The sequence below is a fragment of the Mus musculus genome, chromosome 9, assembly GCF_000001635.26.
Source record: "Mus musculus strain C57BL/6J chromosome 9, GRCm38.p6 C57BL/6J".
NCBI lineage: Eukaryota > Metazoa > Chordata > Mammalia > Rodentia > Muridae > Mus > Mus musculus.
The window spans coordinates 123,391,262-123,407,711 of record NC_000075.6 but is presented as its reverse complement, the minus strand read 5'-3'; the positions used below and the strand labels follow the sequence as shown (position 1 = coordinate 123,407,711).

The window sequence follows — 16,450 nt, the reverse complement described above, 5'->3', positions numbered from 1 at the left end:
GGCAGGATCAATATAGTAAAAATGGCTATCTTGCCAAAAGCAATCTACAGATTCAATGCAATCCCCATCAAAATTCCAACTCAATTCTTCAACGAATTAGAAAGGGCAATCGGCAGATTCATCTGGAATAACAAAAAACCTAGGATAGCAAAAACTCTTCTCAAGGATAAAAGAACCTTTGGTGGAATCACCATGCCTGACCTAAAGCTGTACTACAGAGCAATTGTGATAAAAACTGCATGGTACTGGTATAGTGATAGACAAGTAGACCAATGGAACAGAATTGAAGACCCAGAGATGAACCCACACACCTATGGTCACTTGATCTTTGACAAGGGAGCTAAAACCATCCAGTGGAAAAAAGACAGCATTTTCAACAAATGGTGCTGGCACAACTGGCGGTTATCATGTAGAAGAATGCGAATTGATCCATTTCTATCTCCTTGTACTAAGGTCAAATCTAAGTGGATCAAGGAACTCCACATAAAACCAGAGACACTGAAACTTATAGAGGAGAAAGTAGGGAAAAGCCTCGAAGATATGGGTACAGGGGAAAAATTCCTGAATAGAACAGCAATGGCTTGTGCTGTAAGATCGAGAATCGATAAATGGGACCTCATAAAATTGCAAAGCTTCTGCAAGGCAAAAGATACCGTCAATAAGACAAAAAGGCCACCAATAGATTGGGAAAGGATCTTTACCTATCCCAAATCAGATAGGGGACTAATATCCAATATATATAAAGAACTCAAGAAGGTGGACTCCAGAAAATCAAATAACCCCATTAAAAAATGGGTGTCAGAGCTGAACAAAGAATTCTCACCTGAGGAATACTGAATGGCAGAGAAGCACCAAGGTTGAAAAAATGTTCAACATCCTTAATCATCGGGGAAATGCAAATCGAAACAACCCTGAGATTCTACCTTACACCAGTCAGAATGGCTAAGATCAAAAATTTAGGTGACAGCAGATGCTGGCGAGGATGTAGAGAAAGAGGAACACTCCTCCATTGTTGGTGGGATTGCAAGCTTGCACAACCACTCTGGAAATCAGTCTGGTGGTTCCTCAGAAAATTGGACATAGTACTACCGGAGGATCCCGCAATACCTCTCCTGGGCATATACCCAGAAGATGCCCCAACTGGTAAGAAGGACACATGCTCCACTATGTTCACAGCAGCCTTATTTATAATATCCAGAAGCTGCAAAGAACCCAGATGCCCCTCAACAGAGGAATAGATACAGAAAATGTGGTACATTTACACAATGGAGTACTACTCAGCTATTAAAAAGAATGAATTTATGAAATTCCTAGGCAAATGGATGGACCTGGAGGGCATCGTCCTGAGTGAGGTAACCCAATCACAAAGGAACTCACACAATATGTACTCACTGATAAGTGGATATTAGCCCAGAAACTTAGGATACACAAGATATAAGATACAATTTGCTAAACGCATGAAACTCAAGAAGAACGAAGACCAAAGTGTGGACACTTTGCCCCTTCCTAGAATTGGGAACAAAACACCCATGGAAGGAGTTACAGAGACAAAATTTGGAGCTGTGACGAAAGGATGGACCATCTAGTGATTGCCATATCCAGGGATCTATCCTATAATCAGCTTCCAAACACTGACACCATTGCATACACTAGCAAGATTTTGCTGAAAGGAACCAGATATAGCTGTGTCTTCTGAGACTATGCCGGGGCCTAGCAAACACAGAAGTGGATGCTCACAGTCAGCTATTGGATGGACCACAGGGCCCCCAATGGAGGAGCTAGAGAAAGTACCCAAGGAGCTAAAGGGAACTGCAACCCTATAGGTGGAACAACAATATGAACTAACCAGTACCCCGGAGCTCTTGTCTCTAGCTGCATATGTATCAAAAGATGGCCTAGTCGGCCATCACTGCAAAGATAGGCCCATTGGACTTGCAAACTTTATATGCCCCAGTACAGGGGAACGCCAGGGCCAAAAAGGAGGAGCGGGTGGGTAGGGGAGTGGAGGTGGGTGGGCATGGGGGACTTTTGGGATAGCATTGGAAATGTAAATGAGGAAAATACCTAATAAAAAAATTTTAAAAAACACTAATACACATAAAATAAATAAATAAAAAATTTAAAGATGCAAAATAACTCAACTCTGACTACCATCTCCATTTCCCCATTATGAGTCTCAGACAAATCTGCCAATATAATGGTGGTTCCAAGCAGCCTGGCCCCTGCCAAAACCTAAGCTGTGGTAAATCACCAGCTCCCAGGGACTCCTCAGGCACCTGATATGTAGGGGTGCCAGGTGAGGAAACTGCCAGTTCCAGGATCAGACCAGCAGGCAGGGAGTAGCTTGCCTCCCAGATCCTGTTAGCAGTGCCAGTGCTGCCTTCTCAGCCCTGGCCTGCTAGTAGGGCACCGACTTGCCCTCTTTAGTTTTCTAGACAATTACCTTTAAAGCTTTCATTATTAACAAACATATGTCAGGAGCTGTCTTCTACTCTGTTTTACTCATCATTTTATGCTCTCCAGCACTGAAACACCACCCCCCAAATGCTGCTGAATTGAGAATAAACCAGACACATGAGTCTATACAAAAGCACATCTGTATATCTCATATAAGTTTCACAGCTAAATTCTCACTGTGCTGTGATCACAAACACACAGGGAAAATAGAATTGAATTGAAGAGTAGAATGGGTGAGAATTATGGGAAATATATTAGATCTTGTTATGGTAGAAATATCTTTTTAAAAAAAACTTTACCCACTACAGTTTTAAGGAAGTACATAAAGCAAATATAAAAAAGTCAAGCTGTTAAATCTAGGGATGGGGCCCATTAACACTTTATTTTGTGTTTATTTGAGTTGCTCATAATGAAATATCAAATCTTTCTAATTAATATAATAAATAGACTACAATAAATATGTATTATAATGAAAATATTTTATAAGAAATATTTTATAATGCACTCTTAGATCTGCTTATATATATATATATATATATATATATATATATATATATATATATATATTTATAATGCACCTCTTGGATCCCTTGGATCTGTTTCTAGACACTTAGTAAAATTCACATAGCAATAGAACAGCATTATCTTTAACTAGGTTTATGGTTTTGAAAATTAGTTTACCTGAGGTAGAAAAGGAAGGTAACCTTTATCTAGCCAAAAATCTACCTGTGTTTCTTTTGGGCATCATTAGCTCAAGGTGAAAGAGTCTGTACCCCCATTTTCTCCCTAACTTCCCATATGAACTTGACCTGTTTCATTTGTTGCTTCTACAGCTGCATATAGAGAAAACATAACGCTAGCTGCTGCATGGCCAGGGCCACTGCTGTGCACCTGCCTCAGGGGACCAGGGCTGAGGAGGTTACAGTGGTTCCCCATGCTGTACCTTCCTACCTGCGGGAGGCTAGCTGTCTATTTACTAAGTTGAGCAATATACATTTTGAGAGCCACAGATTTCCTTTGGAGACTTCCATGATTTGCTCATTAGAACAAAAGAAAATTCTAGTCTTCTAAAATCATCAAAGGCATTTTTTTTTATTATATCACTTAAAAGCTTTTAGTTTAGCCAACTGGCTAAAAATCAAAATCCTCTTTTAAGATGTTCACTGTGAACTACTTACTGAAAACACAGTTCTACAGTCAAGAGGCCACTGGGCTTAACACCCATGAAAATATTAATAGTCTCCCTCTCTCTAAAGCAGAGACTCTGCTCCCTGGGAATTATCTGGCAATGTCTATAAACAATTCTTTGTCACAGTTTTGTGGTGTTTGTGTGTGTGTGTGTGTGTGTGTGTGTGTGTGTGTGTGTGTGTGAGAGAGAGAGAGAGAGAGAGAGAGAGAGAGAGAGAGAGAGAGAGAGAAAGAACACATACGTGCACACATGTTCACCAACTAGTGGACATGTGATTTAATACTGCAGAGCTAATATAAAGGAGAGTCCCCTACCCTGGCAGTGGTGACACACACCTTTAATCCCAGCACTCTGGAGGCAGAAGTAGGTGGATCTCTGTGAGTTCAAGGCCAGCCTGGTCTACAGAGTGAGTTCCAGACAGCTAAGGCTAAACAGAGACCCTGTCTTGAAAAACAAAACAGGCCCCTCAAGTTATCTAGCTAATCATAGCTTTCATTTTTGTGGATAGGGTCTTGTATGTAACTCAGGCTGGCCTTACACTCAGGGTAATCTTCCTGTCTTACCCTGCCAAGAATTGGGCTTACAGGGGTGAGGCACCATATGCTGTTTTCAGCTTTAAATGTTAATAGAGCAATGTTGATCTAAAGGTTTATATTATTTCATTTTAGATATGAAGCCACAGGCAGATCAAAGGAACATTAGCCAGATAACTCTCTAGTGGGCAGTCCACAAAGTGACAAAGAAGGTTAAATCTCATCTCCTGGGACTAGTCCATTTACTGAGTTTCTCTCCTCCATCAGATATGGCCCCTTCACTGAACATGACTGGCAAACCATCGGGAACCTTGCCCAGACACAGGTCAGAGCTGGAATGCTGCTTGCCGGGGACACGTGATTTTTTTTTTTTTGGTAACATCTAAATTTTAAATAATTTAATATTTCCCTAAGTGTTAGTCTGACTTAAAATTTTTCATGTATTAAATGTTTCTGTTTTGAAGTCAGAAAGGAATGTGGTTATAGATAACCCCTCCTACAAAACAGATGTCAACACAGAAGTGTTTAAAGATCACCTCCTGGAATCTAGCCCATGAACCCAAATATTCAAATCCAACCACATCTGCAGAGCCCACTCAGGTACCTTGCATATGTGGGGTGGGGCTCCCTGTAATCCTCATCTGCCCACAGGCATGGATGGCACCAGCTGGTAAGTAAGACTTCTGGTAAGTAAGACCATCAGTAAAAGAAAATAAGACTGACTGTCCCTAAATCCCCCAACACTTCTCTTCGTTGCTTTCCCCTGTTTTCAAATAAGTTCACACAGCTGGAGAGATGTCTCAGTATTTAAAGGCACTTGCTGCTCTTGCAAAGGACTGGGGTTCAGTTCCAAGTATACATTTGGCAGCTCAGACCTGTCTGTAAGTCCAGTTCTAAGAGATCTGAATTTTCTTCAGGCATGCACAATGGTGCACATACAAACATGCAGGAAATCATTCCTACACAAATAAACCCACGCCTGCATTAAGGTACTGTTGGTTTAACACCAAGTCAGGAAATTCAAGTGCATGGCTCTAAAAGCAAATACAATTCCCTCTACACAGATCTCTATCCAAGTATCAGCTTTTATATCCTGTGAGCTCCAGACAGCACCATCTAGCTGTCTATCTGAGATCTCAGTGAAGTGGCTCCTCCACATTGCAATCTTACACTTACACTGTCTGAGGTTGGTGTTGAAAATATTTCATAGGTTTATAGGACCCAAGGCAAAAGATACGCTCTCTCAGAACACAAAGAGGGACAAAACAACCTCTTGGAATCCTCCCTTAATGATCTTGAATAACTTAACCGAACAACTTATCCAATGTCACAGTGACTTGTGGCTCAGTAATTTGGCATCGACAATGTCCAAGAGGCTGAGGCAGCACTGCCTGGTTATGTCTGCAGTACAGAAGAGGCTGAGGCAGCACTGCCTGGTTATGTCTGCAGTACAGAAGAACATGTGCACTGGATGTTAGGATCATGGCATTCAGGGCCCATCTGGTGTTCTGTGACTCCTTCCTTACTCTAGAAATATCTAGATGAGTGTGATGTCAGGGAAGGACACTCAGAGGTCTCTCAGCAATCCCCAGGCAGAAAAGGGGCATACAATGTGATAGAGCTTAGCACAGTACTGGTTTGGGTCTGTTAGCTCTTCCTGTGGTTTTTATATGAGGATTTTTCTTTCCTTTTCTTTTCTTTTCTTTTCTTTTCTTTTCTTTTCTTTTCTTTTCTTTTCTTTTCTTTTCTTTTCTTTCTCTATAGAAAGCTCATAGCAGGGGGCTGAGGCAGGAGGATTGAAGGTTTGAGGCCAGCCTGGGTTATACAGTGAGTCTCAGACATTCATTACACAGCTATTGATAAGAGGGAGAAGTGCTGTAGGACTGTGACCTACACAAGATGGAGGCAGCAAAGTAAGTGTGAAGGCAAGGAGCTGGGTGCTGGTGTTAGAAAGGCAACTACCACAGAATTTAGTGCTGGAATGCTTGTGCAGCATGCAAGAGGCTCTGGGTTCAATCCCCAGTACAAGAAGGGGAGAGAAGGCCAGCAAGATGGCACATCAGGTAAGTGTGCTTGCTTTCACACATGTGCTTCTAGCCTTGGAGACCCAGCCAAGCCACCCAAGTCCAAACAATAAGTAAACCTCAAGAAAAGTTGTTAGTAAGAGAGGCAATGACTTGATGGTGACGAGGACAAGTGGGGAACAGTTCACCACCAAACTAGGCTAAAGCTTAAAGGCCAAATGTTCTTCCCTCATTCAGGATGTAGCACTGTCTAGACTTGTTATTTATGCTCCTAAATATTATTCACTTCTCAGGCAGGCTTGTCAGATAATGAGAAAATGAAGGCGCACAGGGCTACAGTCAGAAGCCCCAGCCCTGGATGACCTGGACCATCGCAATCAGATGACTCTCTCTGACCTCACTAGTGTATTCTGACACAGATGATGCTACCACTATAAAAATGAAGAAATCTGATGAAGATCAGCCTGACTTTCCAACACTGCCAACCCCTCAGATGTATATTGAAGGTTCATGAGTCTTCATTAAACAAAACACTGAGTCCAGGGGTTAAGGGTATTTACAAAACAGTCAAAGCTACACCCACAATTGCATACTCAGGAGGATGAGGCAGGAGAATCCCCATGAATTTGAGATCAGTCTGAGTTACACAATGAGTTTCAGGGTAACCTGGTCTACAGTATGATGCCCCTTTACAAAACAAAGCAAGGCAAAGCAACTCTGGCCTGAAGCAGAGTTTTAGATAATTTTATAAATAAAGCAGGTTTTAAAAGAAAGGAGTATACCATTGTTCCTGGTTCATTCATTCACAGCAGCTCATCTGAGAAGAGTCTCCCTAACACACCATTCAGTGATTTAAGAAATCTGTATGCAGAGCCTCCAAAACTTCAAAGACAAATGGAGAACTGTGTTTATTATTAGCAATTTCCAAATCAAAAACACAGAACAGTAGCCTTTGGGAAGGAGACACAATGAGGTCCCCTGCTCAATGATCTAGTGTCATACTGGCTCAGCAGTAGACTTCTGCTCTCTCTTAATTCACCAGTGAGAAGACACTGAGTAAGGTCACCTGCTGAGTCATTTGTTTGTTTGTTTGTTTGTTTTTTGTTTTCCAAGACAGGGTTTCTCCACGTAGCCCTGGTTGTCCTGGAACTTGCTCTGTAGACCAGGCTGGACTCAAACTCAGAGAAACGTGTCTACCTCTGCTTCCCGGGTGCTGGGATTATAGGTTTGTGCTACTACTACCACCAGGCCAGCTGATGGTAGCTAAGACAGTCACTGGTAGGCAGGGGGGTTAGAGGAAAAAAAAAATGGATCTGCCATTATGTACATGCATTCACTTATAACTCAACTCCAGAGTATTGTCCAGGGAAGAGAAGGACAGGGAGAGCTGGCATTCCAGGTCAGGCTATACACACCTGGGCTAAGGTTCAGGAAGGTGACCTTTCCTCCACCTCTGAGAAGTCTGAGGACTTTTACAGTCTCACCATCTTCCTCAGCACTTCATCCATGTCCGTCTGCCCCCTTGGGAAAAGAGAAGCAAGCTTGCTGCTGCCTTTACATTCACCAGCTTCCCAGGCCAGGGCTGGCTTGTCTCCTCTCAAGGTCCTGTTGCATTCCCTCCTAGCTTCATCTTTCCCAGTGGCTCCTTGACATCGTCAGGACCACACTATGCCACGTGGCTTCCCTCCTCCTTTCTGGACCATCATCCCCATGGTCCTACAGCCAGGCTTACTGAGACCCACTGTGGCCTTCTCCTGGCCTCTTTCTGTTGTTCCTCTTCCTTCCATCTGTCAGTTTCCATCTTTACCTGTATCTCCTATTCCTTCTCTGTTCACCTCTTTGCAGAATTGAAGGAAAAGGTGTTAATATCAGGGTAATTAATTAATCTTGAACCTAACATTTGTCTAAGCACTCATTTTCAGGCTATTATGTTCTTCCATGCAGGACTATCTTTAAGCTGAAAATGAACATTAAACGAAAATCAAAACTGACAAATGCCAAGCACCACATCTTTATAGTGTGTTTTTTTCTTAAAGATCTTGCTTTCCAAATCCAGGGCCAAAAGTTAAGTTCTTAAGTGATTTGAAAGGTTTACTTTCTACATTTCTTAAAGAAAATTTAGAATATTAACAGCAGGGAGATTGAAGCCAGCAGTTTTGAAGACACTGTCTTATTGAAAATAGCTCCTAGCTCCTCTCCAGAAGGGGTAGGAGGGAGAGAGGGAGGGAGGGAGGGAGGGAGGGAGAGAGAGAGAGAGAGAGAGAGAGAGAGAGAGAGAGAGAGAGAGAGAGAGAGAGAGAGAGAGAGACTGAGACTGTATTTGACTTTTATCATGTAACTGGTAGCCTGACAATTTCTACAACCCATGGTATTCAAGATCCTAGGAGCTTCGCATATGCAGACAAAAAGCAACAATTTGGTAAATTTCTTGGTAATTATTCTTTGTCAACTGACAAGAACTTCATCAAGGCATTATAACAAAGCACAGCTTTGCTAACTTGACATTTAGGGACAGAACACCCTCCATAAAGTGACAGAGGAGATTAATTAGTTTGAGTTGCAATTTGTTGCCAGTCTAGGCCGGCAGAGACTAGCACTCCATCTTCTAGAAGGAAGGAACACTGATACAATTTATGTGATTTGAAACACCCTCAAACTTTCAAGCTCAACAGGGCAGAATCTTCCAACAGAGACTTTTACCAGGCTGGTTCTCTAGGTTTCCTGAGAATGGGCAAGCATTTTTTTTCCAGGCATGAGTGAGGGCCAGGAGTTGGAAGCAAATGCTTCTTTACCAGCCCACACAGCAAACAGTGGCAGCCACAGAGCTATCTGCACGTTCACTGAGCAATGAGTTGGAGAAACTTGCCACAGTGTGAACAATTTCACCTGAGACAAAGACCAAGAAATGAAATATAAACTTAGAAAAAGTCATAAAAAATACCCAATAGCCCAGCAGTATGTGTGCATGCTTGTGTGTGTTTGTGTGCTTGTGTGTGTGTGTGTGTGTGTGTGTGTGTGTGTGTGTGTGTGTAGGGTAGGGTAGGGGTCTGTACATGTTCATGTCTGTGTTCACATATGTGCATGTCGAGACCAGAGGTAGACAATGGACTTCTGCAACCATTCTCCATTTTGTTCCTGGAGCTTACCAATTTGGCTAGGCTACTTTCAGGCATCTTCCTGCCCCCACACCCCAGCCCTAGCCCAGATTTTAATGTAGGTGCTGGGAATCCAAATCCAGGTGCTTGTGCTTGCACAGCAAGCATCTTAGTGACTCAACATTTTCCAGGCTCCTAACCTAGAAATGTGGAGTGGTTTGCTTGGTTTGTTTTGGTTAGGGTTCCAGTGGAGGAAGAGAAGTGTCTGGCAAACACTGGCCTACTTGGCCATGCACATGTGCCGAGACATGGTCAGAACTTCAAGATGACTGAAACATGCTAGTCTCAAAAGATACACAGCAAATTCACTTCAAAGGTTCCGCCTTGTCCCCTCAAAGGTGAGTCTGGACTATAGGGAACACCTACAGGAGGCACTCATTCTTCCAAGGGGACACCAGAAACCCAGAGCTAGAGATTGGGCAGACAAACGATTTCACTCGTAAGGACCTGAAAGGAGACTGGCTTAGTCAAACACTTGCAGTGCCGCCACATGTTGTCAAGGCAACGGGCTCTGAGCTCTCACAATGGGAGCTTCTCCCCAACCCGGTTGTCAGGCACTTACCTGACTCAAAGTACTTTTAAAGGTGTTTTTGATGCTTTCAAAATTAAAAGAAAAAAAAACCCTCATTTAAAAATATATCTGCTACCCTGCAGGCCTTGTCATTTCTAGGGTTTAACCCTTCTTATTTGATGTTTAGTCATATGCATGAATAAGGAGCCAGGGCCTTGAAGTCAAAATGACTTTCCATTCTGTAAGCTTAACCATGGTGTCTGAAAATGAACTCAGGCAGGAAGGGTGCAGGGTGTTTGGGATGAAGAGGACGTTGTTCCCAAGTTGTAATCACCATCTAACAGTAGGGAAGGAAAGGCTGAAACAAGTAAGCCCACGGCATGAAGAAATCCCAACCCAGCCGTGGGAATATGAAATGTGTAAACTGCTATTCCAAAGCATCTCTCTCTCTCTCTCTCTCTGTCTCTCTGTCTCTCTGTCTCTCTCTCCCTCCCCCTCTCCCTTCTCTCCCTTCTCTCCCTCCTACCCTCTCCCTTCTCTCCCTCCTACCCTCTCTACCCTCCCTCTTCTCCCTCCTCCCATGTATGTGTACACATATGTGTGCAGGAACATACACTTGTACATTCATATGAGGCCGGAAGAGAACACTGAGTATCCTCTTCTATCTCTTTCTGGAACTCACATCCTGCCAGCTAGGTTGGAATCTAGCAGCCCAAAATTATCCTGGTGTCTCCACGACACTCTAACCTGAGGTTACAGTTGTGTGTGTGTGTGACATATGTTATATGAGTTATTTATGTGCTGGGATTCAAACTCTAGACCTTATGATTGTATAACAAGCATTTTTATCTGCTGAGTCACTGTTCCAACCCCTGAATTCTTTACCCATGAAATTATGCCATGATGAAAAAGCAAGAGAAATAGGAACAAAAATATTTGTGTTGACAAAGGGGATGCCACAAAGCACTCAGTGGCAACCGGACTTTATCAGGCTATAAGGTGTAGATGGCACTCTCAGTAGCTCCGTAGCTGTATTCAAGCTGTAAAGTACCAGTGATGTTCTCAGTAAACACCGAGCCTCATCCGAACTGTAAGCTCTGACTACAAGCACACGCTATGAGCAGCACAGCAGCTCTGCTGCCCTGGCTCCTGCTCATGTGCAGCCGGCAGCTCTGCAGCTAACTACAGTGTCTTGGGACAGCAACTCCAATGTTTGACCTCATGCAAGAGCAATCCACCCCACCCTGCTGACTGTCCTATGAAACCCAATTGCTTTTTCTGCCATTTTTCAATTCTCTCTGCCACCCTTCCCTTCCTAAAAGATAACCTTGGCAGCTTGATCCCCAATAAACCTTTCCTTCTACTCATGGAGCAGAAACAATGGTTTCATTGTGCCCTCGATTACAAAAACTAAAATTCCTGGGGGCTACAGCAAAAGTGGAAAATGTAAAAAAGCTATTTTATATTTTTAGTGGCTATACCTAGCATGCGTTGCTAAAAACAAGCAAATATGTTTTATGTTTTAGCAGAATACAATCTAGACCTGAGATTTTCAAATGCCTAAAGAAAATAGAAAACAAAATGTCAAAGGCAAGAAATCATGAAAAAAAAAAGGATACTTATAACTATGGTTTTAATTTTTTATTTTATCTTTTGTGTATTGAGTGCTTTGTGTGCACGTATGTAAGCAAGCCCTGTGAGTGAGCGCTGTTTAAGGTTCTGCTCTTCCAGATGTTTCATTTCCTGCACCCACAGCAATTTCTGATTCTAATTTCAAGGCATCTAACACCTTCTTCTGGTCTCCATAGTCAACAGGCAAGTGCATAGTGCAGACATACGCATTTGTAAAACACCCATACACCTTTTTAAAAAAAATTCTAATTAGGACATAAATACAGGCTAGAGCCCTGGGTTTTATACACACACGCACACACACACACACACACACACACACACACACACAAGAAAACCATGAATGCCACCCCTGAGGGGCTGGCTCTCTGTAATGGCCTTGCATTTTACTCTACTAGCAAATCCCCATGGTTGGCTCAAGGCACCATGATCTGGAGCAGGAAAACCAAACCAAACAGCCAAGGCCTTTCTAACTGTACTGCCTTTGTCTTTCCCAGTGCACTCACCTCGTTTCAAACACGATTTTGCATTTATCCCAATGCTCCAGCAAAACCCCACCCAGGCTGCTGAGTGAGTGGGTACTGAGAGGGACCATGGCATGGAAGAGACCTTTTACGGAAGGGCAAACAGTAGTCTCCCTTACTCAGCAGCCTACTTCTCCAAGGCCTGGGCTGGGCCTCTAAAGGTCTCCTTTCACAGTTGGCATGAGGGTCACTCATCTGTAACCCTCCTGAGCCTGGAACTTCCCACTGGCTTTGGTGTGTGACTTCTTGAAAGATCTACACACCAAAGACTGTATGTGCCAGAATCACCGTGGGCTTGTGCATACCAATTCTGAACTCAGAACAAAATATAAATAATTGGCTAGTTTATCACCTAAAGGACCAGCAGGTTAATATTTAGTCACTTTTATGTTTATTTCAATAATCCTTTTAAACTGTTGCTGTGTGCCAGAAATCCCTGTGCAAAGTCATTGCCACACATAGTCAAATAAGAAGTGAGCTCTCTTAGCTTCATCCCCCAGAAAATTATTTGTATACAGGCAAAACACCCACTCTGGAGTCTTTTGAGTTTGTGGAGTGCTAAGCCTTCTCTCCAGAGGTCCGCCACTTCCTTTTCCTTCTCCCAACCGAGACTGGAGGAAGGGGCTCACCCAGCCGGGCCTCCCTGGACAGAGCCCCAGGAAGAACCTGACTCACCCTGTCCCAGCTGAAGCACAGGCCGAGGCGGTCGAGCTGCTTCCTCATGTGTTTAATATTGCTGTGAAACAAAGGGAAGAAAGCTTGACTCTGAGAGGGGATCAGGACCACAGATGAACCACAATTGAAGAATGTTTTAGAAAACTTAAAAAGTCTAGCTCAGACAAGGAAGTTTAACTGTTGCTTTGTCCTGGCAAGGAGTTAAAAAAAAAAAAATCAATCCCTAAGAATCAGTAAAATATCAGTACGGTAGCAGATACCCATAAGCTGGACTTGCTCATCTACTCGACGCCACTTTGGTCGCAGCCCTGGAGGCAGCTCCTTCCCGTGGCCACTCTAACAAGCAACCTCTCAAATGTGTGATCCTGGCCTTTTCTTATGTCTGTGTTCTACACAGTTAAGTCAAGCCAGCGAGTCTTAAAGTAATTGAAAAAAAAAAAAAAACAGAAACATAAACAAACCCTTGTGTGTTGGGAAGTTTGGAGTTCAGTGTTCAGTGGACGAAGCTCTTGCCTGGTGTGTGTGATCCCTGGATCTGTGTGTGCAAATGTCTTTCTCTCTGTCTCTGTCTCTGTCTGTCTGTCTCTCTCTCTCTCTCTCTCTCACACACACATACACACACACACTGCTTAATGTATAAATTGGGGAAATTCAAAAGAAATAACACAGTGTTCTATCGATCAGAACCTAAAACTGCTCTCAAATTGGATGATAAGTGTGCTAATCAATTTATAATTCTTGTTGCTGGAATCAGCTTATGCCATGTTTGATCTACTTTATTAGAGCTGTCATTTCCTCTTTTACTCCTTTTTGATCACTTCCATTAATCTAGAATTAATTGTATGATGGATAGAGAGTACAGTGAGTGCAAAAAAAGGTAGTAATGGGGCTGGGGAGACGGGGGCCGAGGGGAGTGGAAGGGTGGGTTCACAAGCACAAGAACCTGAATATAAATCCCCACGGTCCCTGGAGAAGCCAGGCATGGCTTGCATGCCATAACCCTTGCATTAGGCTGGACACAGCCAAGGTCCTGAGAGCTCACTGACCAGCCAGCCAGCCTAGCTGAAATGGTGAGCTTCCATCTCAGTGAGAGACTCTACTTCCGGACAGTAGGGTGATACAGGGAGATACTTGGCATCCTGCTTTGGATTCCTAGTACAGGTGCTCAGCCGGACACATTCATGTAAATGCATTTTACACACACACACACACACACACACACACACACACACAAATGGGGAGTAAGGGGATGGGAGAAGAAAGGAGGAAAGAGGAGAGGGGAGGAGAAGGGTAGGGGAAGGGGGAGGGCAGGGGAGAGGAGGGGGAGGGAGGAGGAGAGGAGGAGGCAGTAGAGGTTCCAGAGACAGGCCTGGTACTGTCCTGCATCTGAAGAGTGAGATGATAAGAGAGCCCAGAAGATTCTGATGTTCGGTGTTCAGTACTTGACTAGCAGGGAGAAGGCTAGGAACTCTGGGCCATGGGGCAGTAAGAGAAAGCCACACCCAGCCTCAGGTAGCTGTTTATCTTACTAAGTTGCCCCTTGCTCATAAATGATGAAAACAAAAATTTAATCTTCAGTGACAATCAGAATGTAGTGTTTGGCTATGGTTCAGTTCAGGTCCAGCAGCCAAAAAGTACTGTTGAAACTGAACAAATCCAATTCTTTCCTCCTTGTTTCCTTCATAAAGATCAATGCTCCAGGAAAGACTAGTTTGTAAATAACCCGCATCAGAGTAAGCAAGCACACAACCTGCTCTGGTATTTCTAAGGCTTGCAGAGCAGTAAGAGGCAAGTGCCAGGAGCTGCCGTGGATCAATGGTAAAGGTGTTTGCCACCTAGCCTGACAGCCCGAGTTTGATCCCCACAATGCGCAGGATGGGAGAAGAGAGCTTCCCATAAGCTGTCCTCGACCTCTACATGTGCACTGTGACACATTCACCTTCCCCATGACTGACTAGCCAGCTGACAAACACCTGTGCACAGAATCCTGTATATTTACATCCTGGCAATCTGCCAGCGTTGTGGTGGTTTGTTTTGTGTTCTTTTTTGCTTTCAGGTCTCTCTTGTGCATAGGCTTAAAAAGGTTTTTAAAAGGTTTCTCTCTGTATAAGTACTTGATTATATCTTAAATACTTACCTTTGGGTCCAGCTTTCAGGGTGCAAATTCCTCTCTATGGCAGCATTTTCAGCAGGCAATCCAAATGCATCCCACCCCATGGGGTTGATAACCTGACATAACAGAACAAAGTGAAAATTAAAGAGAAAAAATGAAAATGGATTTATGAAAGGAGTTGTGCCTTACTGGGAAAGAACAGCTTTTCTTTTGCTACCTTCCTTCCTCTGCCTGACTCTCACAGGCTTCCCTCTTCACATGGTACCTAAGTTCCTGGACAGACATTTGTGACGATTCCTCCTTCCTTTGCCTATCACCATCTTTCATTTTCAATAGAACACTGTTAACAGGGATTCAGGAGTCTGCTCTGAAGGAAATTTTTAAAGAAAATGATAGAGCAACTCTCTGCCCTACAAACTCTTCAAAGAACATGTTACAAGTACAGATGCAGAACGTCTGTCAATCATCCCGTCACACCTGAGACCACCTTCATGATGGGCAGTGAGGTGGGAGTAAAGGGTTGGGTGATATCCAGAAAGCTTCATATGAAGCCTTATAAAATTCACATATGAAAAAAAGTTGGCGGAGAGGAAGGCTAGAACACTGCCCTCTGATTAAAATGTGTCACTGGCTCAGGAAGAGGCATTCCAGAGTGTCTCAGAGTAAACTATAGCTCATTGAAATACCCAAACAGGGCTTAGTGGATGAGATGGCTCAGCGATTAAAGTGCTTGCCTCCAAAGCAAGAGAATGGGAGTTTGGATCCCCAGGACCCACATAAATGCCAGTTGACATAGCAGCCCACCTCTAACCACAACCTCTGAAGGTAGTAACAAAACCCTGAGAATAAGCTGGCTGGAGATCTAGGGTTGATTAAAAGACTCTGCCTTGCCAGGTTTGCCTTTGGTCCCAGCACTCTGGAAGCAGAGGCAGGCCTAGATCCATGAGTTCCAGGTGAGTCTGGTCTACATAGTGAGATCATGTCTAACAATAACACCAAGAGCCAGAGAGACTTTGTCTCAGAAAAATAAAATGTCAAGGGTTTCAAAATATCCATCTCATGCCGGAAATTTCCAGTCATAGAACCCCGCTCTGTGATGTGGCAGCCACCGGCCACATTTAAGTTTAGCTAAGACTAGGTAAGAACTGGCTAATAGGTCAGTCCCTGTGGTAGGGTTAGGGTGTGGGTGGGCCGTTCTGCCTGTCCCTGTAGGCTTTAGAGCTGGCAGGGAAACAGTGTAGGTAAGGAAAGAATGAAACTTGATTCAGTCCAACCTCAGTGCCTGGTGCTGGGCCAAACTTTGAGAGTCTGACACCAGTTGCTTGATTTTAGCTATATTTAAGCACAGCAGAATTCTGAAGAAAAAAAAAAAAGAAAGCTTTCTGATGACAATTAATTCAGTCCCATGCACATAGCAGAACTTGAGACATGTTTACATTGAAATTCTTCAAAAAGTACATCTGGCTTCTTTCACAAGGGTGAGTTCTGTTGACTCAGAGATCCTGCCCAAGATTTAAGGTCTAGGGAGAATGACTGAGGTATCAGGATTGGTCGGGACATAAGATAACATGGAACATAAGATAACAGTCACTTAGGCTGTTGTAAGGACAAGTGACATCTTGCATATGGTTAAGTGG

The 16,450-nt window shown here is 43.5% G+C and overlaps 1 protein-coding gene across 3 annotated transcripts in view; it reads right to left on the bottom strand.

The window, feature by feature from the left end:
• The window catches only part of Lars2 (leucyl-tRNA synthetase, mitochondrial), a 95,749-nt gene that overhangs the window by 54,964 nt on the left and 24,335 nt on the right, over positions 1-16,450 (bottom strand). For all 3 annotated transcript variants that reach the window (NM_001348167.1, NM_001348168.1, NM_153168.3), the window contains exons 4-5: positions 14,838-14,929; positions 12,701-12,761 (exon numbers count right to left, since the gene is read on the bottom strand). In NM_001348167.1, coding sequence (NP_001335096.1) covers positions 12,701-12,761; positions 14,838-14,929 — 153 coding nt within the window. The remainder of the gene's footprint in view (positions 1-12,700; positions 12,762-14,837; positions 14,930-16,450) is intronic.